At 43.9% G+C, this 22,367-nt stretch overlaps 1 protein-coding gene across 2 annotated transcripts; it reads right to left on the bottom strand.

Moving 5' to 3' along the window:
* Nucleotides 1–1,158: 1,158 nt before the first annotated feature.
* Nucleotides 1,159–19,739, bottom strand: DCSTAMP (dendrocyte expressed seven transmembrane protein). 2 transcript variants are annotated; one of them, XM_034966471.4, is made up of 3 exons: nt 9,218–10,391; nt 3,616–3,924; nt 1,159–2,675 (listed from the first exon to the last, which is right to left on the bottom strand). In XM_034966471.4, the coding sequence occupies exons 1-3, from the start codon at nt 10,244–10,246 to the stop codon at nt 2,601–2,603; spliced, it is 1,413 nt and encodes a 470-aa protein (XP_034822362.1). In that variant the 5' UTR covers nt 10,247–10,391; the 3' UTR covers nt 1,159–2,600. The 2 variants fall into 2 exon arrangements, with proteins under 2 accessions (XP_034822362.1, XP_063462686.1); XM_063606616.1 differs by lacking the exons at nt 1,159–2,675; nt 3,616–3,924 and adding an exon at nt 18,941–19,739 and having other exon boundaries at nt 8,595–10,258.
* Between the last annotated feature and the right edge of the window lie 2,628 nt (nt 19,740–22,367).

Here is a 22,367-nt window from a genome sequence, read left to right as displayed (position 1 = left end):
AACCTCTGGAGATGGTTCTGATGATCAGCCAGCTTTGGGAACCATTACCCTAGAGAACGAGTGAACAGGCAAGGCCTGCGTCTTTGTCTCAGTCTTTCCTGGTCCTCCTCTAAGTCCTGTAAACCTGTCCACCACCTGAGCCCTACGCTTTGGTCAGTGTGCGTGCTCTTCTCTGTCTTCGTCAAATGAGGCTGAGTGCAGGGGTAGGGGCACTTCCTTCATCACAATGTATTTTCTCAGCATCCAGGAAAGTGATGCAAACACCTTCTGCCTTAATTGCAGTGAATGTGGCTTGTTATGCTTTTATCTCTGTCATTGCCTTTTCTGCTTTCTATTTGCATTTCACAGAGTGCTCCAATGACAAATTCAATTCTGATTTCTTCTGCTCCCTGAGTACAAAAGTAAAGTTCATGGACACTCAGAATTGAGATCATAAAAGGTCATACATTTTCCCCACTACCCAGTTACTCACCTCCTTTTCTTTCCTGCTTTTAACAATGTCACTGCAACCACGTTGGATTGAAACCAAAAGGGGTTTTGAGCTGGGAAAACTTGGAAAAGCCTCAGCCACCTGTTAATTTAAAATTTTCCTCCCCTCTGTGTGGGGGTTATATTAGCCTAATATAATACAGGCTTTTAAATATAGACGTATTTAAAAAACACATTTTCAAAACATATTAAGGAGATGGCAGAGATTTCAGAGATTCTTTAGCTAAATTCAACCCACACTCATTTTTTCAGCCAGTTCCTCTCTTCCATACTATAATCTCACCAATTGACTTCAGTAGTCTTTACTACTTTTTGGGAATCACTATTATTGAGTTTGGCTGAGAAAGCTAGTTCTTACTTTCTTGGGGTGAGATATGTGTACTTCTTTCTCTTAAGTAAATTAAGACAAAAATATGTGACATGTGAGGACTTCAACATATCCCATATTATAATTATGATTGATTAGGTCCCAACAGACAAAGTAGTAGATACAGAATCTGAGAAGAGGAAAGATAACATTTTTTAATCCCAGGTAGAACAATAAGAGAGACCTGTTCTCATGAAGGTGTTTAGAATTCCCATGTCTTGCTGTCAAAGAGAAACTCAACTGACAACAGAGTTAGTAAGCACATCAGAAAGACACTTGACAGCTTCTAACAAAATATGGCACCAGACAGAGATTTGTGAGATGAGAAATGGTGATTTAGGGGATAATGCAATATACTTTTATAGGCCATTACAATTAGAGGTGAAAAAAGGGTGCTCTATGAAATTGCCTTGGGCAGTACCTTTCTGCCTCTATAAGATTAACAGAGCGCATTTCACAATGGATTTCTCAAGAAATTTAACTTAACATTCATTTAAATCAAAGTGAATAAGCTGCAATTAAATAAGCATTTCCCATCCAAGTGAGATGGACCCTAATGAGCGAGTCTAAATCCTGTTTTCAAGATCAAAATTGCCTTTGGTGACAGCACTGCTTTCCAGTCTGTCCTTCCAACAGGGAAGAGCACTTCAGACTGAGGGCAAACGTGCCTAACAGATAAAGACAGTGTGTCCTGTGACTCGTTAAAAGTGATATGGGGGCTGGGCGTGGTAGCTCACGCCTGTAATCCCAGCATTTTGGGAGGCCAAGGCAGGTGGATCACCTGAGATCAGGAGTTTAAGACTAGCCTGGCCAACATGGTGAAACCCCATCTCTACTAAAAACACAAATACACACATATATATATAAGCTGGGCATGGTGGCAGGCGTCTGTAATCTCAGCTACTTGGGAGGCTGAGGCAGGAGAATTGCTTGAACCTGAGAGGCAAAGATTGCAGTGAGCCAAGATCACACCATTGCACTCCAGCCTGGGTGACAGAGTGAGACTCCATCTCCAAAAAAATAAAAAATAAAATAATAAAAATAAAAGTGATTTGGAGTATAGTTAAAGAAGAAAAGGGGCCCAAATATACATTTTAATAAGAATTGTATATAATTTTAATGCACATGGTCCGTAGGCCACCCTGTCATAAATACCAGCCAGGGGATTTGCTAAAAGAGGAGAAAACAAAATAGAGGCAGGTAGAGGGCAGAAGTGCAGGCGGTGGTAAGAAGAAACGAGGAGCTGCTAGGACTGAGTTTCAGAAAGAGTTCTTTAATAAGGGAGCAGGGAGAAAAGAGACCATTGTGGGGGCAATAGCCGTGGAAGACATTAAGGACGGAAGAGTTTGAAGATAGTTTGCTGGCTTTTTACATGTATGTTCCCCTTAGCATTTGCTTGTGAGGCTGTGGTAGAGATTTAAACTGTTTTCGTTTTCTTTTCCTTGAACATTATTCTATGCTGAAACTCATCACCAGGGGACCCAGCTAGAGTCTTGTTACATTGTGACACAGGCAAGATCATGTGGTTTGTTTGGAACATAGACCACATAACCATTTACCTGGCAGCTCTTTGGCTTTGAGATGAAAGGAGGCATAACCAGGTGCTGCAAGTTGGCTCTGTAAACTCAGACTCCTGAGAGGACTGCGTCACATAGTTCTCTATTATCCGGCATGAATAGTGACTGCCATCCTAGACCTGAGGAGAATTGTTGGTGCGATGTGGCTGAGGAGTAGTCGGGGTCTCTCATGGCTTGTCTGCACTTGCCATGTCCATTTGCTTCTTCCTAATCATTTTCAGGACTGGAAGCCAGAAATGAATCTGAAGAGACAGAAAAGTGGATAAATGGGCATTGGAGTTGGAGTCATTTTAAATGCCTCTGACATCAATTTTTCGTTGTGGGATTAAAGATGTTGGGAAAAACAGCAAAAGACTGAAATAGACAAGCTTATTTTTGTGGGTTATGTTGGTCTTCCATTGTCTATGGGCTATTTCCCAATTCTGTAAGTTGCAGATGGCTGATAGAAACAATGTGAGTGATTCTTGTCCATGACATGCACATGATCTCCGTCCAATAGCATACAACTGACCCCTCCCATCCACCCTTAAAGAAAAAGACAGTTTTGCATCTATTAAGCAAATTTGTTTGGTATTCCTGATGGCCTATATATATGTGTGTTCTTTGAATTATTCTTTGGTTCTAATTTTTATTACCATTCCCTCATTAATAAATATGTATTAAATTACGTAAAATTTTTGATATATGTCCATTTTATGTATGAGTCATGTTTTTATTTATATATTTGTGTATATATTATATTTTTGTATATCCTCTCTATATATATATACACACATAAACACACACTGGAAAATGAACAAATTCTTTGGCGTTTACAAAGCTATAGTAGACATTTCCCTGTCTGTTTTTTCTTTACCTAGGAAAGCATATCTTACTGTGCTTTGTCCTTTACTAGTCAACACTAAGGACCTCTCCAGTCGCCTCTCTACAATGACTGAACATATTTTCTTGAAACCAATATTTTAAGATATCTTGTAGTATCCTTTGGATCAGCATTCAAATCACAGAGTTAAGAGTCCTAGCCACGTACGTTTGTTCATTTTTCCTCAATGTCCTATCTACTGCTGGGGTACAAGCCCTGATGTGAAGTTGAAGCATTAAATGCTTCGAAGTCCCCTTTCCCATTTCCCTCCAAACTCGACACTTCCTCAATTGGAGTTTACACCACCATCTTGGCCTTACCTTTGTAAGATAGAGACTCAGCCGTCTTTTGACTTCTCCCAGCGGCTGCTTTGATCTTTTTTTAAGCAGCTTTGCATGCAGATATTGGATGCGCTTCCTCTCCACGCTGGGGTAGAAAGATGCTGACACCAGGATTTTAAGTTGCATAAGGATAGAGGACAACAGTCCCAGCATCACTAATATCAAAAGAATAACACTGAGAGGAACCCAGGTCTCAGATAGAAGGAATTTTGGTTTTGGGATACAGTTGGGTTCAAACACAGATATATTAAAGGAAGAATCATGGATAATATCTTGAGTTCCTTGTTTCTAAAATGAAAGAATAAAATAATCATGATGCATGCCATTTTTGTACTCAGTTCTTGTCTTTCTCAGTACTTCCCTGCAGCACATGGCACTATCTTCAAATATACAGGGAGCTTTGGCCAAAGGAACTATCACATCTTCCTTTGTGTGTTATGATTGGAGCAAAGGAGAAGAGATGTGTCTTATTTGTAACTATTGCAGTGTTTTCTGAAATGGGTTTGTAGAAATACAGTAAAGATTCCCTTGAGAGAAGTGTATTAAATACATTTTTTTACTCTATCCCTTCTTTTGAAAATCACAACGCCCATTAGACTGTTGAAGGCTCTGAGGAGTAGGCAGAGGAATCTTTTAATTTTAGCCAGCAGTTTTCCTAACAAATTTGATCACATAACTCATTTTCATGGAATACTTGTTTCTACATGTTAGCACACATGGGGCGAAAGAAAGAGCGGGGAGTCAGCTAAACTCAGGGAGACGATTGCTTTAGAACATAGCCCCTTAGGACCCCATCATCTCCTCCCAATACCCCTTAAGCAGACCACAAGGTCACAGAGATGTTGAGGCACTAAATTATGTTCTACATCTACCTTCTGGAGCTTAGGGGGGATTATTCTTATTTAGTGTACTATATTCCCTTCTGGGTTGACACATTGGCCCTCTAGCCCACATTATCGAAGGAGACTCTAAAATCATGTTTGGGCAGGTCCTAAAAATAGGAAAAATTCTCATCCCTATTGGATGCTCATGAGAGGTACATTCCTTCTTTTTGAAGGCAAGAGAATAAGCCAGTTGCCCTCAGCAGATTGACACAGAGGGCAGGAGATGACATTGAGCCACCCAGCCAAGCCACCCACAAGAGAAGTGTGTGCTGATCCAGCTCTTTCTTTCTCTGACCTGGGAAAGTCATTTAATCTCTCAGTGGATTTCTTTTCTAATTTGGCAAAACAGGAGTTAATGGACCAGATCCTGCCCATGAATAAACTACTCCCAGTGTAAATTAAACACCTTGGGGAAGGAGCATTAGCCTTATAGACTGGGGTGCTTAGTAAGTTATTATCACTCTAGTGCCACAGAGCCCTGGGGCCGGGAAAAGGTAAATGACTTCTCAAAAAGAACCCAACCACACCCAGCGGACGCTGGGCACCTTGGATCTATTCCAGTGCCTGTGAAGACTTTGGAAACCCCAAACCTGGGACCTCTACACAAATGCCAAATCAAATCTATAATTTCCCCCCACTGTGCCGAAGCAATGAAAAACATTTGTGTTGCCTCTCCCTTTCTCTTATTAAAAAGATAGGCTGCCTACAATTAAATAGAGAGATTTCAGTCCCCAGAGCAAAGACATGCACTCTTTTTAATACTACTGAAGAAACAAACACATCGATTGAGTCAGTGATGAGAAATCCTGCAATAAGAAAGCAGCGGATGTTCGGTCTGGGACAAAGTTATTTTGTCTAGAAATTTAACTGGGGATTTTGCAATTGGGAATCAGGGCTTCAGAACGGTTGAGTCAACACTTTTGTGTGGGATTGGTTGAGGGTAACGTGGAAGACAAATTAATTCTTTCAAAATGCCTAAGCAATATACTAAATGGCACCCCAATGTTTCAATATTTATATTCCTCTCTTAAGTAAACAATTTGTTGGCACAACACTAAGCAATGAATGGAGGGCAGGCTCTGCTGTCAGCCAGTCCTGAAAAGTTAATGCAGCCAAGTGCAGTGAACATAGTAGGTGCCCAATAAGTAGAAATTCTGGCTATTTTTATTCACACTGCCCACCCACAGAGCTAGCTCTACCTGGGTCATTTCCCGTCTTCTTTATTCAAAACACATAATTAAAATCATACAAAAGTGAGGGAGAAATATTGGCAACACCTTGAGCCAGTGTTTCTCTTCCTGTGTGACTTCTCCTTGGCAAATGTGAGGCAATGGTGAAGACAAGGAGCCCCCAAGGGCACCCTGGCATAAGGGCAGGGCATCGTCAGTCATGCAGAAGCTGGCTGCTGGCAGCACAGTCTCCCAGACACAGCAGGAGAGAGTTTGAGACGCGCTCCCACAGCAGTCTCGTACTCACATCTGTTCCAGTGCCCACCACCCTACTGTTTCACGTGTGTTCATGGTAACCTCCCTCCCAGGACATAAGCCCCTCAAGGAGGCCCTCACAACCTAGACATCTTTGTGCCCCCAGGAGCCAGCAGTGCCCAAAGACAAAGGTGTCAGGACATTGTCATTGGAAAGCTGCGTTTTTTTGGAAGGCAGAGCTTGCTTTTTTTTCCCCCTCTATCTAACATGGTGAGAATTCACAACACAGCCATGGGTACTTGCTGAGAGAGAAGTAAATGAGAGAGAAGAAAAATGTAGGAGAGAGAGGGAGAATTGAGGGGGGAAGACAAGAAAGGAGAACACAGGAGGAGAATGGCGGGGAAGGAGCGAGACCCTTTTCCTGGCCACCCCCAAAGATCAAGCATGTCTGAAATTCTTGTTTGGCTTTCAGCTAAAACACTACTTCCGTTATCCACCCTGCTCCAAATATCTAGAGCAACAGGGTGCCTTGTAATTAACGGGATTCTTCAGGGGACTCAGAGAGCTCAGAATAATCAACTCTGAGAGGCAGCCCAGGCTTAGGAGGGCAGGAGCCATGGGACTAGATCTGCTGAGCCAGAGGAAAAGGGAGGAAAAGTGTGAATGCAGCAGGAGGATTTAAGGCCCTGAGAGAGAAAGAGAGAAATGGCAAGTGGGGCTTCATGGGAGGGTTTGCAGGCAACATTGTGGCCGTTTTTCCTCCATGATTTCCCCAGCAGCTGGCACAGCCTATTGCAGCTTGAGGAATAGTAGGGCAAATCAGACCCGTGGAAACAGCTACTGGATACCCCATAAATATGTACAATGATTATGTGTCAATTAAAAATAACAATAAAAGTTAAAAGTAATAATCTTTTTAAAAAAAGAAACAGCTGTTGGTGTTTTTGAGGCAGGAGATAAGCAGGACTTATTTACTGAGCCTCTGTCGTGACCCTGTGGATAGAAACAAGATATAACAAAGAAACCAGCCAAAATCAGCTAGGACCAAGATGGTGATGAAAAAAAACCTCGAGTTGTCCTCACTGCTCATTATATGCTAATTATAATATATTTGAATAAGGCACTCCTACCAGCACCATGACAGCTTACAAATGAGGCCATGGCAATAACCCAGAAGTTGTCTTACATGGCTTGGGAACTCCCCACCCTTTTTCCAGAAAGCTCATGAATAACCCACTCCATAATTAGCATAAAATTAAGACTAGGTATAAATATAAGAGATCAGCAATCCATGAGTGCTACTCTGGGCCACTCTGCCTATGCGATAGTCTTTCTCTGCCTATGGAGCAGTCATTTTGCTGTACTCTGTTCTAATAAACTTGCTTTCTTTCACTGTCAGCTCACTCTTGAATTCTTTCCCAAGCAAAGCCAAGAACCCTCCTAGGCTAAGCCCCAATTTTGGGGTTCACCTGCATTATTTTTGCCAGCCTGGGCTAGTGTACTTAACCCAGCATGCATCACACACATGCACATACACACCCATACATGTGCATACACACACCACGTCATTCAGCCTGGCAATTTCTGGGTTTAAAAAACAATAAGACAAGTGTCTGACAATATCCAGATCCTCTGAAATGTCAGCATAAGCACAAATATCCACAGAGAAAATGGAAAAGAAAAGATAAACGATGGGATGCCCCATCCCCACCATCTTCTCTGTTTGTCCATGGCTGCCAAGAGGAGAGAGAAGGAGAATAGAGGAGAGAAAGCCACATCCCTCAAGATGCGGGAGGCACCAGCTCAGAGACAGATGCTATCCTGGCTAATGAAGATTTTTCACAGATCCATCTGATGGCAATTAGGAGTTAACTTTCTGGCTTTGTTCTTGGAGTGAGGGGTTTAGAACAGGGGTTCTCAATCTTGGCTGCACATTAGAATTACTCTGGGAGGTTTTAAAAATCTCTCGCCGCAGTCCAATTAAAACAGAATCTGGTGATTCTGGAGAGAGGAATTGAGTTGGTTTGTTAGTTCAACTCTGCAGTGATGCAACTCTGTATCCAAGGTTGAGGACCTCTGGGTTAGCAGGTCCTTGCTTTCTAAGACCTAGACCAGAGTTGCTCAAAATGCGGTCTATGAACCACCTACCTTGAAATCACAGGCATGCTTATTTAAAATGCTCTCCCAGTTAAAACAAAATCTGTGTAAATCGAGGCCTGAAACTCTATGTCCAACTCAGGAAATTCTTAACACACATTTAAAATTGAGAACTAGTAATCCAATCTGTCTCAAAAAACCGAAGTGTAGCTGTGTAGCATTTTTAAAAGTGGGTGCTATCAGCTACTAGCACCAGCCATTTTACTGGGTAACTTAGGAGCCCTTTTCAACAATCATCCTTTTAAACATTGCACTGATGCCTTGGGAACCGTCTTGTATTTGATAAGGACTCAAGATGCACAGAAAAGTTCTCACTCAGAGAAGGTGCTCGAAGTCTACTTGCCTAAGCTTGAGGATGAGAGGAAGGCAGACCCTAAATCCGTGTCTCTTAGGTTCATGCCGGATAGTCCTGCTTGGGAATCCACTTCATGTTCAACCTCAGAGATACTTATTTCCACATTTCAGTGTTTGTTGACTGTAGGAGGCTGGATGATGCCCTGAAGATATAAGATCTTAGTGCCTGGAACTGTTAATGTTACTTTATTTGGAAAAAGGATCTTTGCAAATGTTATTAAGTCAAAGATCTTGAGATAGAGAAATTACCCTGGATTATACTGGAAAGTCCTAATACAGTCATACAGATTCTTTAAGACAGAGGCAGAGAGAGATTTTCCACATGCAAAGAAGAAAGTGATGCGATGACAGAGCAGAGACGGGAGTGATGTGGTCACAGGCAAAGGGATGCCATCGGCCACTAGAATCTGGAAGATGCAAAGAGCGGCAACAGCACCTGGATTTCAGGCCAGCGACACTCACTTCATACTTCTCCCCCCAGAACTATCCAAGAATAAACTTCTGTTATTTTAAGCCATTCAATTATTGGCCATTTGTCACAGCAGCCACAGGGAACTAATGCAGAATCACACCCTAACATTGGGACTTCGATTCAATTTGACCTGCAATTGTTGGGTTCCTTCTATGTGCCAAGCACTATGCTGGGCACCAAGGATGCAAAGGTGAATGAGCCACTGCCCTGCCTCGGGAGGTTCATGATCTTTTGCAAGACAGACCAGCAAATAGCCGGGATAAACCATGAGAAGTACCTGTGGGCCCTACCTCTCCGTGCAGTTTCAAGTGAACCTCAAACCCTGGCAAGCTTTGAAACTGCTTGCTCACTGAGAAAATGAGCCGATACAGCAGATAATCTACAGCTGCAAACAGCACCCAGATGCAGAGATGGATAAGTATGGGGAGGAAAAACAGCCCCAGGTTTTTCCTTTCTTTAGGAGTCGGCCAGAAAGTCGGGATAATGACATACTTCCTCCTTTCCTCCTTATTCAGCGGGAGCACACAGGGCCTCTGTTGATGTCTCTCCCTTTCATCAAACTGAACAAATTGTCTGGTGATGTAGATGTTTTCATACTTCCAACCACAAGGGCCCAAAAATCGCTTCATGAAGAGGCCAGTGCCAAGCAGGACGAGCGAAAGCCCTGCAAAGGCAAGTAGCTTCTGACCCAGGGAGGACAACACCTCTGTGGTTGTTGCCATCTGGTACAAGACGCTCAGGACTTCCCCTTTGCTGTCATTTAGCTGTGCCTCCAGGACATGGCTGGGACTGAAAAGAGAGACTGCCAGGGTCTGGTTCCAAGAAACAAGGTCATCAAATACACTTAGTGGAGTGGCAAGGCCATAAATCCACTGAATTGCCTCAATATATTTTTTCAAAAGTGGAAAATGTATGGAAAAGCTCTTTGCCCTTAGGTTGCAAGTCATACCATCTAGGAGACCTTTAAAGTTGTGAAAAATATTTTCTACATGTCCCAAGATGACGATCCCTGTGCCAGCTGCAATCAAAGCATTCCTGCCTTCACGCAGGCCACAAGAGAGAAAGACAAGAAGAATAAAACATCGTGCATGCTTGGAGCAACACAGCAGAACACACGTGATAATCCAGGAGGCAGCGGCCGCTATGATTGATGACAGAAACCAGCAGAAGGCCACAGACAGGAGGCCCACTGAAATAAGAGCAACCAAACAGCAAACTCCCAAATGCTGGATAAAGTCCATCCATCCGGGGCTTCTTGGAGACACATAAATCTCCCAAAGACTTAGGAAGATATCAGTGCCTGAGGTCCAGATACCCATGCTCCCTGCGTCCTGAAAATGAAAAAGAAACCAAGGTCAGAAATTACTTTTGAATGTCCTCTGACCTTCGTAAAGGCCATGGTGGTAGACTGACTACAAAAAACGTGGCCATAATTCTTTACTCTTCCTGTGTCCTCTCCCTTGAAATATGACTTTACAGCTTCTTTGACCTTCCACCACCAAGAGTTGAGGTCTATTCCTCCATCCTTTGCATCTGACCTGGCCTTGTGACTTCTTTGCCCAATCGAATGCAGCAGAAATGACAGTGACAATCCTGGGCCTGGGACTCGCTCCACGTGCTCTCACGGAACCCTGCTCCTGCTGTGTTAAGTCCAGCTGCATTTCCCTGCTATCGCTGCTGTACAAATAACCACTGAGTATTTTAAAGGAGCACGTATTTATTCTCTCACAGTTCTAGAGGTCAGAGTCTAAAATGGGCCTGCAATGCTGTGGTCCTTCAGGAGGCACTGGGGGAGAACTTGATTCCTTGCCTCTTTCAGCTTTAGAGGCCACCTACATTTCCTGGCTCATGGACACTTTTTCCACCATCTCAAAGCCAGCAATGTTGCATTTTCCCTCTGCTTTTATCCTTATGTTTTCTCTCTAGACTCTGATCCTCCTACCTCCCTCTTATAAGAGCCCTTGTGAATACGCTGGGCCCACCCAGATAATCTGGGATAATCTCCCCATCTCAAGAGACTTAATCACATTTGCAGGGTCCCTTTTACCATGCGAGGTAATATATTCATGGGTTCTGAGCAGTAGGACATGGACAACTCTGAGGGGGCCATTTTTGAGCCTATTATACCAGGCTGGACTGCTGGATGACAAAAGGCACCTGACCAAGCAATTCCATCAGCTCAGCCGATAGCCGTCCAACTGCCAGATGTGAGAGAGGCCATCCTAGACCAGCTGGTTCTCAGCTGGCCCACCGGCTGACCACAGACACGTGAGCCATCATAAATGCTGATTTATTTTAAGCCCTGAATTCTGTACTGGTCTGCTAGAGAGTCTTTGTTTATTGATAAAGGCAACAGTCCTATATCATAAGCCTTAATAGTTGAACCCTAGGTTGATAGGCTGAAATGTCAATAAACTGCATTATGCAAGCTTACTCTTTAATAGTCATCTGTTTTCTTGTGCTCTAATTTTACAGACCAGAAAGCACACCAAGGGCATCCAAACTTAAATGCAGCCTTGGACTGAGGCCATTGTGTCTCTGCTCTGTAACCACGGCTTCTTCCCTCTTATGCCCCTGCCCTCCAAGAACAGTTTCCTCCTGAGAATCTTACAAAGAAAAGAAGAATATTTATTTTTTGTCACTGAGATAATCATCTTTTCTTTTTTCCTAGATCGGAATAATTAAAATGAAGGCACTCTGGAGCTGCTAACATGCCATCAGTCACACAGATTTAGGTCTGTGATGCTCTCAGAGAGACTTGGATTCATTTGGAGTGATATATATATAAAATAAATTTGATATTCTCTCCTGATTGACATGAAAATATCTAATAAGCATTATATCATATGTATGGGATTTTAATGCGGACATTGATCAATTTTTAAATAATCTCAAATAAATCCCTTCTCACATTAAATAGGATGGGTCTGAATTTACGGAGTAGCTGAATACAGTGAGAGCCAGTGAATTACATTTGTCGTGTAAGATGAATCCAGGCACTGGATAGAGGTTGTGAACTGAGCAACCAGAGGTGAGGAAATTATTCTTTCTGTGTTCAGGCCGAATGAGGTTAACGAAGGGCAGAAATAAAATGGGGGGAATAGGCAGGTTATGAGTAAACATGTGTAAATTTCTCCACCAGGAATAGAGAGTGCTTGCAGTTCCTGCCATATAATCTGAATGGAAATGCTCAGAGCAGAAAAGAGATATGAGGCGAACCTGAGTGTTGAAGAGTGGTCACTGCCATGTGGAACTGGCCTTAGCAGAGTCCAGATCCCACATATAAGGATGTTCTGACAGCATCAGCAGGAAAGGGAATTAGAATGGTCATTAAAATGGGGGCCAGCAAAAGGCCATAGTTCCTTTTTCCTGAAAGCTTGCTTCCTTTTGGAATCAGAGGCCAGACTGAAGGGTGAAGATAGAGACAGGCCTTACCATAGGCCCCTGTGCTGCTGAACCTTCCCTGGCATTACAGACCGAGTCAGACAGGCTCCACGGCACAGGCAGGAGGACTGCGGGCAGGTGGGCAGAGGGCAGGACGCCCAGCACCAGACGAAGTCAGGAGCTGTGGCGTCTCCTCCCAGGCATGACTCTTTGCTCTCCCATTACTTTGGGTTTGACCCCAAACCATTATTTGATTGATACCCTAAAAGATGATAATTCCCTATTACATTGTAAGCACTTTTTATAAAGCATCTCTCTAACCCTGCCCCAAGCCTGCAGATGCTCTTTGCATCTGGCACATTGGAAACTGAGGCTCTGAGTGCTTGCCGGAATTTGTCAGCAATCACACAGTGGAGACGGCACAGCAGGATTTAGGCCAGACTTCCCCGACTCCTGGGCAGGCCCTGTCATCTGTACCATGCCCCAATTCCATGCTCTGCATGATGTGACAGGACCCTCAGCTCACTGTTTGCCCCTGCTGGAGGCATCACACCTTCTGCCAGTGGCTGTTAAGAGCTGACCTGTATATCACAAGCCCATTTCCATTATCTGCTCACTTTTTGTTCCCTGCATCAAAATAGTTGACTCTGTAAGGATATCTCTCAAACTAGCAGATTCTTCTTTAAAGGAAATCAGAAATCCCAGCTGTTTAACTTTTTTCTAATTTCCTTTATGAGGCACCATTTTGCTTCCTTCCTAAAAAATTAATAATGTATATTCTGGATTCATTTTTCCTTTCTCTTGCCTTCATCCTTGTACAGTGTGTTCCTAATACAGACATTTTTCTGAAAGTATGAAAAAGATTTATGGACACATTAACATTTTAACGTTCTGCAATAAAATCTAGTATCAATTAAAGAAGATATATGACTGCAATTTTGTCCTGTAAGAAGAACATGTTTTCTTAACAGGCAACAGCTCTAATATTATCCTTATTTTTGTGTTAAAACCAGCACGTCACCAGACACCAAAACTTTCTGCAGTGAGAGGACTGAAGGTATCTTCTCTTATTTTACAGCTCAAGCTCCAGAGCACAATTTCGGCCCATGAGCCCAAAGGCTGATGTTCCAGTCTGCCCTTTTGGCATCGTTGACTGTGGCATTGATTTCTTCTCTGTTCCTCATTTTCCCTAATTGAATATATGACCTACCTGCTCCCTTTGGTTTAATGAGGGGAACCTTAGCAAGCACCTTAAGACTCTCTGGATAAAAGGTCCCCAGTAAATGCAACTCATTCCTTGTTGTTTCTTTGCTGCCACAGAAAATGAAGAATGTCCATTCTCTGCTCTTTAGGCAAAGATTGAATGCCCAAGCTGACGGGAGGCTTAGAGACAGGCACTGGAGGCTGAGCGTGGTGGCTCATGGCTATAATCCCACACTGAGGTGGGAGGATTGCTTGATTGAGCCCAGGAGTTTGAGACCAGCCTGAGCAACAGAGAGAGACCCCCATCTCTCTTTTTAAAAAACAACTACAAAAAAAGAGATAGGAGCTGGATTGTACCAACCTCCAAGGTGTACAACCCTCCAGGCACGGTGACGCCACCCATGCCTCCTTTAGATATCTGCTGATTTCTTTTTGCTCCTGTGGAGGTGCAGCCATTCTGCTGATCTTCCTTCAGATATTTCAACTCTTTCCTCTTAGGCAAATCAGTAAACTGGAATTTTGATAAGCTAAGCAAGTGTTTTCTTTCTCAAAGACTTTGTCAAGCAGATACCCAGATTCATAAATTTTCTTTTTTGAGCTGGAGGGAATCATACCTCAGAGCTTCTTAGACTTGAGTACGTGATCACTGGAGGGAATCTTGTGAAAATGCAGATCTTGATTGAGAAGGTTTAGGGTGGCCCCTGAGAGTTGGCATTCCTAACAATTTCCCAGGTGCTGCTGAAGCTGCTCTCGTGAAGACTAGGCTTCAGGTAGCAAGCTCTAGAATTCAGCGCTGTTGGATAGAACTGTCTGTGATGCTGGGCGTGCTGTATATATGCACTGTCCAGCATAGGAGGCACTGGCCACATGAGCACTTGACATAGGGCTCATGCGACTGAGAAATTGAATTTTAAATTTTACTTAATTTTAATTAATAAATTTAATTACTTTTAGTGTTATTTAATTATGATATTTAATTTTAATTTTAATAAATCAATTCACTTACATTTAAATTAAGATTAAATAAAATTTAAATTACTTAAAGTTAAATAAATAACTGGAGCCTATGTATTGGATAGCACAAGTCCAGATTATTTTGATTGACACCTCCCTGGCTGATAGTCACAGTTGAGGAAAATAAAATCCAAAGAGGCTAAGGGACTCTAAGCTAGGAGGGAGACCCCCAGTTTTCCACCACTTGGTGACACACTTCCCATCACATTAATATCTCACCTCTGACTTTTCATGAGTCCTGTTTTAAAATTCCACTACAGTTCCTGAGTAATGGAATTAAAATTTCCTATGTACCTGTTGTCATCTGCCAGTGCTGCCATAGCAGAACCCCACAGGCTGGGTGGCTTCAACAGCAGAAATTGATTTCTCACAGTGGTGGAGGCTGGAAGTTCCAGATCAAAGTCTGGCAGGGTTGGGTTCTGGTGAAGACCCCTCCCCGGCTTGCAGACAACTGCCTCCTCCCTGTGTCCTCACATGGCGGGGAGAGAAGGTGGGTAAGCTCTCTGGTATCTCTTCACGCTGTGTCGCCTTTAATTAAGTACAAAGAATTTTCCAACATGGCACCCAGAAATCATTTTACCCACTGCTCTGTTTGGCTGCCAGTCTCTTGTCTCTCTCTTAGACAATGGTGAGGCAGTTACATTTTCCTCTTCTTATAGGGACACTAGTCCTATCAGATGAGGGCTCCACACTTAGGACCTCATTTAACCTTAATTACTTCCTTAGAGACCCAATTTCCAAATACAGCCACACTGGGGGTTCAAATAAATTGGCAGAAGACACAAACATTCTGTCCATAACAATATCCAGTTGGCCCTGAGTCACCACAGAATACATAATTAGAGAAGCAGACAAACTATAGCTTGTGTCAATGTCTGAGGCTTAGTGAAATACTCCTAATAATAGACGGTAGTTATTAATGTGTTACTTTATGCCTGGCCACAGCATCTGATATACACGCTTTCTAACCCTGTACTATTGTAGCTACATCTTTTTAGGTAGGAAACTGGGGCTGAGAGAGGTTAAACAACTTGGTCAAGGTCACACAGCTAATAAGTGCAAGAGCCAGGATTTTAACCCATGTTTAAATGACCCTGAGGGGTCAGAATGGACAACTGCTCAGCCCCTCTTTGACATGATCATAGAGCAGCTTCTGAATTTTGTTGAACTATATTCCCAGGATCCCAATCACAAAAGAATCCTGAAATGCAGATTCACCATGCCAGGATGAGCTGTCCTGCGTTGTCAGCCACATCCAGGGTCCTCCCCTCCTCTGCCAGCATAGCTTTATTGAGCCATCTAAAGCTGACTGCAGCTCTCCTTTCCCCAGGTGAACACTTGCTCTGCAGCATCGTGCAGTCGTGAATACCTATATTTTACTCAGAGACTGTTACAGCCAGCGTTAGGCTCACCTTGCTCACCCCTTAAACTCGGGCACCCCGGACGCAGGCCCATCCTGGTCTGAGGTCCAGATCAAGGGCTGTCTCTCCCAACTTAGCCATCTCTCCCAGGGATGGGGAAGAAAAGTGCATTCCGTGTTGGTCTCACCTTCCCTGTTGAGCTGGGGTCAGGAATGGGGGCTCATCCTGTCCCCTGCAGGCAGCACTTAGCATTTCAAATGCCTACAGGGGTCAGACAAGCACCAGAAACAGTGAAGGAAGTAAGGAGATAGAGATACTCCTTGGGAGTGTGGGGTGTGGGCCAGTGGGCCATGGGTCTCTGGGGGGCTGGAGAGCCCATGCCCCCATTTAACTTGTAGGAACAGCAGCCTCCAACCCAGCAGATTTTCTTGAAAGTTCTCTATAGAGGCAGTCACCAGATTTTCTGACTTTTTTTTTTTCAAGTCAGAAATCTAGATTTCTTTGGGTGACATCTTCTGGTTCTTAAAAAACTGTTGGCTCAAATTATTTTTAAACACTCTGACGGCTGATTTTGGCCACAGATTGTGAGAGTGCAGCCTTGATCATCAGATGACGTTCACATGTCTCTCTTCTCTCCTCTCTGGCCGGCTTCTCACCTTAGCCCTCCTCTTCTCCGTTCTTGTGAATTACCTTTTCCCCTTTTATCCCTGGAGACATTTAAAAGTCATGCTTAAACCAAGTTCCAGTCTCACAAATAAAGGTTTTCCTCTATATCTCAGAAATGTTCATTTTTGCCCAAAGATTTCTAACTGTTTTATTCCCCTCTCCTGTGCTTACAGAGTCCCTCCCTCTGCCTCTCCATCGTTTTTTTCTGGCAGCTTCTAAAAGTTTACCTGATCCCTTTAACCTGTAATTTCTCTTTATTTTGCCTCCATTGTCAATAATGTCTATTCCTGACTCAACATGCTTGTGTCCCCAGGATACAATACCTGCTTCTGGCTTTTACCAACAGCACTATCCCTAGAGTAATGGCCACTGTCTTGCTTTTATCTCAGAACTGCAGTTTCTACCACACCTCAGGCAGGGGAGCCTTAGCTGCCGTCCACAGCAGAGTACCACCAAGGGCCCCATCTCTCTTTCATGAGGTTAAAGCCATTTTTGTGGCTGGGTGGAAGGGAACAGGAAAATAGCAGAACAGGGTTAGGGATGAAGAGCCCTGATTTGAGCTGAGAGCCCTGCAGAGCCATGCAGTCTGTGCATCTGGCTTGAGCCCACATTTACCTGCTTTCATGCAGGGCCAAGCTGTTGCCATGGGAAACAGAAACAGCCAGACTTCCACATCAACCCTGCCCATGCTAGCTAGCAGACACCTCTGCAAGGTACATACACCTCAATCGTTTTCCCTGCATGGGATCTCAGTGTCAGTGGGAGCATTGAGAGCCCCAGCATGGAGGGCACAGGGCTCACAGCCCCCACCCACAGAGCTCTGTTTGGCCACCTTTTTGATGAGTCAAGGAGACCGGCATTCCTGAGCACTGTCTTTTGAGCACAGATCAACTTTCAAGGTGCAGATGAATGTGTCCTTGCTTCAGATACAAGGTCCAGTCAGAAGCTACAAAAAATGGAGCCATGAAATAATAATGAGAACCTCCACATGAATGGCCCACCCTAGGAGCTTTCTAGACTGGGGGGGTATTGAAGCTGCACATCACCCATGTGTCTCCAGAGCTGGTAAGCAGAAACCCACAGGATTACTGCTATTGAAAGTGTGGGAGGAAGAAATGTGAACTTCTCTGGAGGAAAGGCCAGGAGACAATGACCTTGGGAGCATCTTATTGCTCCCCTCTCTCCCCATTTCCAAAGCTCCTGCCTCATCTGATGTCCTGCAATTCCCATTGAGTGACACCAGTTCATTCTTACTCTGCCTGTGCAGAAACCAATGGCTTATGCTCAACAAGCCCAGATATAGTCTGCAGACACCCCAGGGGACAATAAACCCAAACGGACAAGCACTCTGTTCTTTCTGTACTCCTCAACCAGCCCTGCCGGTCCCTTGCGGGAACCCAGTCTGAACCCATCAGCCTCCCTCACTGGCTTGATGTGAATCTCATTTTAAAAGGAATTCGAACAAAGGACAGAGCAGAACAGGAAAAGAGCGCCAAACAGGGAGACCTGTGGTCCAACCTGCCTCTACCCAAGCCAGGTTGCGTGGCCTTGGATAGGTCATGTCACCTCCTGGACCTCAGCTCCTATGGGCTAGCTGAGTTCTAAGGTCCCCACTAGCCCCATGCTCTCTGAAATGAAAGGTGCAGTGAGCAGTGGAGCTGGTTCTTGGAGCTGGCATTCTGCAGTGACTTCTGAGACAGAACATCAAAGCCCAGCACCTGGGAGTGGAACAAAAGAAGAATGGAGGGTTTCTTTTCCTTTTCCTTTTTTCTCCCTTTCTTTTTTGTATAAGCTCTTGCAAACTTACAATGTGGTTCAGAATGTACTGTTCTCTCAGACTGCCAAAATAGCTTGAGCAGGAGCTGCGGCCTTCATTTGAGGTAGAGAGAACTCCTCATGACTTTGTTTTCATTGTTCTTGCCTTGGGAAAGCCAGCAAATGCCTTCCTCTGTGAAAGCAGCCTTCACACAAGAAAGGAAAGATTAATAAACGCTACTAGGTAAACAGAATAGCATTTACGGAACAATTCAACCCATTGCTGCGTGTGCCAGGTGCCGGGAGCTGCATCGTCGGCCAGGCAGGACTGAGCCAGCCTAGGGCTCCCCATAACCGCCAGGAGGATTAGCTGAGGGGATTCATAAAGTGGAGGGTGGCTCGCGTATACCCAGGCTACACCCATAAGAAGATATTCATGCAGCAGTTTTCCCTGAGCAGAGGATATTCAGATACCAACATGAAAAGACTTTCTGATACTTCCATACATAGGGAGACTGTCGGGGTATAGGGGGCCTTAAAGTATGCTCTGGTTACAATTGTTTATTCCAATTTACTAGTACTTTTTTAAAAGCAATTTTAGAAATAAGATTATTCTGAAAGTTTACTTACAGGTTTCTCTCAGGTTCTTCTTCGAATGCAGAAATGCACTTCCCAAGGGCTGTAGGTCTTGATATATAGCAGGAAAAAGGGAACCAGAAGTGGCGAGAGGGTCACATCACCATGAATCAACCTCTTTATTTCCCCCATAAAGTGGCTAAGCCATTTAATATCAACAAAAAGTAACGCTGATACAAATGAATAGCATATTTCTTTCTAGCATTTTCCTCAGAATAGATGTTCTAGAAATTAATTATAGAAAATAATGAAATCAGATATTTTCAAACACAAGAGAGTGAGTTGTGAAAGCTTGGACGGACTCTCTCCCTCTTTCCTCTTTTGCCCTCACTCCCATACTCCCCACATCCACTCGAGCCATTGGGAAATGACAAGCATCCGCCATACCCACCTCTCATCCACACTTGAAGAGGCAGATGGTTCGTAGGAGCCGCCTCTGCACTCATGACCCCAGACAGGTCGAATAATTGGTTTCATGCCTCCCACTCATACATGTGACTTTCCATCTTAGAAATTTAGCTTCCAAGTCAAAAGGACCAGCTTGTGTAGTTTCAGAGAGTTAGGAAAGTCTCAAAATCTTTCTACAAAATTATTCTTTACTTTTTGTTGGAGACCCCTATTATACCTGCAAGAACTTTTATCTTAAAAAAAAAAAGGATCAGAATAGACCCTTGGGCTCAGGCTGGGCACACAGACTGCATGCCCCTCATGAGTCCTTTGTGTAAGGGCCTGACTTAGTCCTGAAGATGAAGAGAGCTGTTGAAATGAGATGTTTTCATTTGAACAGGAAGGATGGGACTGCAATGTGGGTGTCTGATTGAGTCATCCAGAAGCAGCCATGGTGGCCCCAAGGGAGGGAAGGGTCAGGGAGTGGGCAGGATCTTGAGGAAATGGCCCCAGACTTTGGTGAGTGTGAAGTCACTGGTGTTTCTGGAAGAGCCATTTAGGCAGGGGCCTAGGGGTGGGCACCACTCTTCAGTGGGCTGGAGCGTGAACTGGAGTGGGAGGAGGGGAGGAGCAAGGCAATCGGCTGGACTGGATGGGGTTCCTTTGTAGTAGTGCTAGGGATGGAAATGGAGAGGGAGAAGGCAGCAGTAGAGAGGTAGTGGTTTGAATTTGGGGAAAACTAGATGAAATTTAGCATATCAGCCTCACAAAGAAGAATAAAGATAAGAGAGAGATGTTGGTACTCTCTGAGGAGGGAGGGAGGAAAGCTGAGGGCAGTTGCAACCTTCTTGGGGAAGGAGGAGATGGAGCCTTCTGAGAAAGGGGGATGGAGACAGAAGTTGCTGGATCATGGAGAACAAACCTGGGGGCAGCTGCAGAAGAAAGAACTGGGAAGAGGAAATGGAGGGGCTCCCAGCTCCCAAAACCAAAAGTGGAGTCAGTGACATGGTTTTGAGAGTCCCCAGCAATTCCCAACTTGGGAGTGAAAGAAAAAGGCTGATTTGACAATGCCTATACAAATTTATAAGCTACTAGAATTAGTCATTCCAAGAATTTATCTTATATTTGCATGGTATGTGTGTGCAGTGTGTATGTGTATGTGTACGTGTGTGTACAAATCTACCATATACCTCTCTATGCCGGCTGGATAGCTAGATACACAGATCAGCATTGATTGTAATAGAGAATATGTAGAACAACCCACATGTCTATCAATTGGGAATTGGTTACATAAGTGTTCATATCTCCAGTAAAATGACTTATTCCCATAATGTATCCTTCTTCCAACTGAGATGGTCTTCCCTTCCTCTCCTTCCTTCGGGAAGCCTTCACAGGATATCTCATATCTTCCTGATTACTCCTTAGTAGATGCTAAGGTATTCCCCACCATATCAGTTTTCATTCTCTTTTACCACCCTGCAGTGGTAGATCCCAATTAATGACCTCTCTGTATGCATGACCTTTGCCTTGTAACTTTGTAGTTCCCACCCAATTTGAATCTGGGCTTAACCATGTGGCCTGGTTTGGCCAGGAGGTAGGTAGCAAACTTGATACATGAAAGAAAGAAAGAAAGAAAGAAAGAAAGAAAGAAAGAAAGAAAGAAAGAAAGAAAGAAAGAAAGAAAGAAAGAAGGAAGGAAGGAAGGAAAGAAAGAGAAAGAAAGACAGAGAAAGAAAGAGAGAGAGAGAAAGAGAGAGAGAAAGGGAGAAAGAGAAAAAGAAAGAAAGAAAGGGAGAGGCCAATTGGGTTTAAAACTCAGAGACCCCTACAAATTGGTGCAACTTAAGGTGGAGGGGCTGTGATATAGGCAGATGAGATTCAGCTGGTGCTGCAAGATTTCTTTCCTGCACTCCTAGATAACTCAGAGAATGGAAAAGCTATGCTCAGCTGGGAATTTTAACCTGATCAGCTCAAATGTTGTTTAATTATTTTGAAAGTCTGTAGTTAGTGAGCTGGACTCTTTGAGTATCCACCTGCACTTCTCAGAAGAATAGCCTCAGAACAGCAATTGTTGGTTAAGAGGGCCTGAGAAACAGGAATCATCCTGATTTTAACGCCAACGCCATTGACCAAATGAAGTCAGGGCCTGAACTTCCAGGACATCTCTGGGATTCTGCCTCAGGGGCCCAGCAAGGAGTAGTCACTGCTGAAATTACTGTATGACCCTAAGGTCAGGAGCATCTTCTGTTCTTTCTCTTGCCATCAAGGAATCTCTGTCCTGCAGAGGTGGTTTTAGGTTTGATGAGTCACAGAAGCACAGATAACACTAGGCTCACTTCAGACCCATGACTCACCTAGCCCAGGAACTCCTCTAGAAAACCAGCATAGAGAAAGGGTGTTTTGTGAAGCTGCATGGCCTGACATAGACAAGACTTGTCGCTTTGTCCATTTAGTAGCTTTTAACCCCTTAAAAATTGCTATGGCCAGGTGTAGTAACTCACACCTGTAATCCCAGCACTTTGTGAGGCCAAGGTAAGAGGATCCCTTCAGCCCAGGAGTTTGAGACCAGCCTGGGAAACACAGTGAGACCACATCTCTATTTTTAAAATAATTGTTATAGTCTTTCCTGAATAACCTACTAGAGGTAATAAGTTTCACATGTTGAATGAAGAATGTGAGAATTCTATTCTATGAGTCCAGCTGTGCTTTATCTGCCCTAAAGCACTCTCCTTTTCATTTCAGAGTGATGTTCCCAGGTGTGTTCTTCTGAGATCATCAGTTATATCCTTCACAATGATAGATCTTGACCATGTCTGCTATTTCTATAATGAAATCTTTTAGTGTTTTGCACTCACTTCTGTACTGAAGCTGCTTCCCCACCTTGGCCTTTGTGTTCTCCCCAGGATGGGAAAAGCTCCATCTGCTTTTTTCTGCCATCCAAGACCACTTTTCAAGCACGGCTGTGCACCAAGCCCTGTACAAGGTCCCTGGGCTCCCCTGATGAAAGAGGAGAGATTGCAGAAGCTCATGTCTG

The sequence above is a fragment of the Pan paniscus genome, chromosome 7, assembly GCF_029289425.2.
Source record: "Pan paniscus chromosome 7, NHGRI_mPanPan1-v2.0_pri, whole genome shotgun sequence".
NCBI lineage: Eukaryota > Metazoa > Chordata > Mammalia > Primates > Hominidae > Pan > Pan paniscus.
The sequence above is the reverse complement of the archived record's forward strand: the minus strand, read 5'-3'. Positions and strand labels throughout refer to the sequence as shown.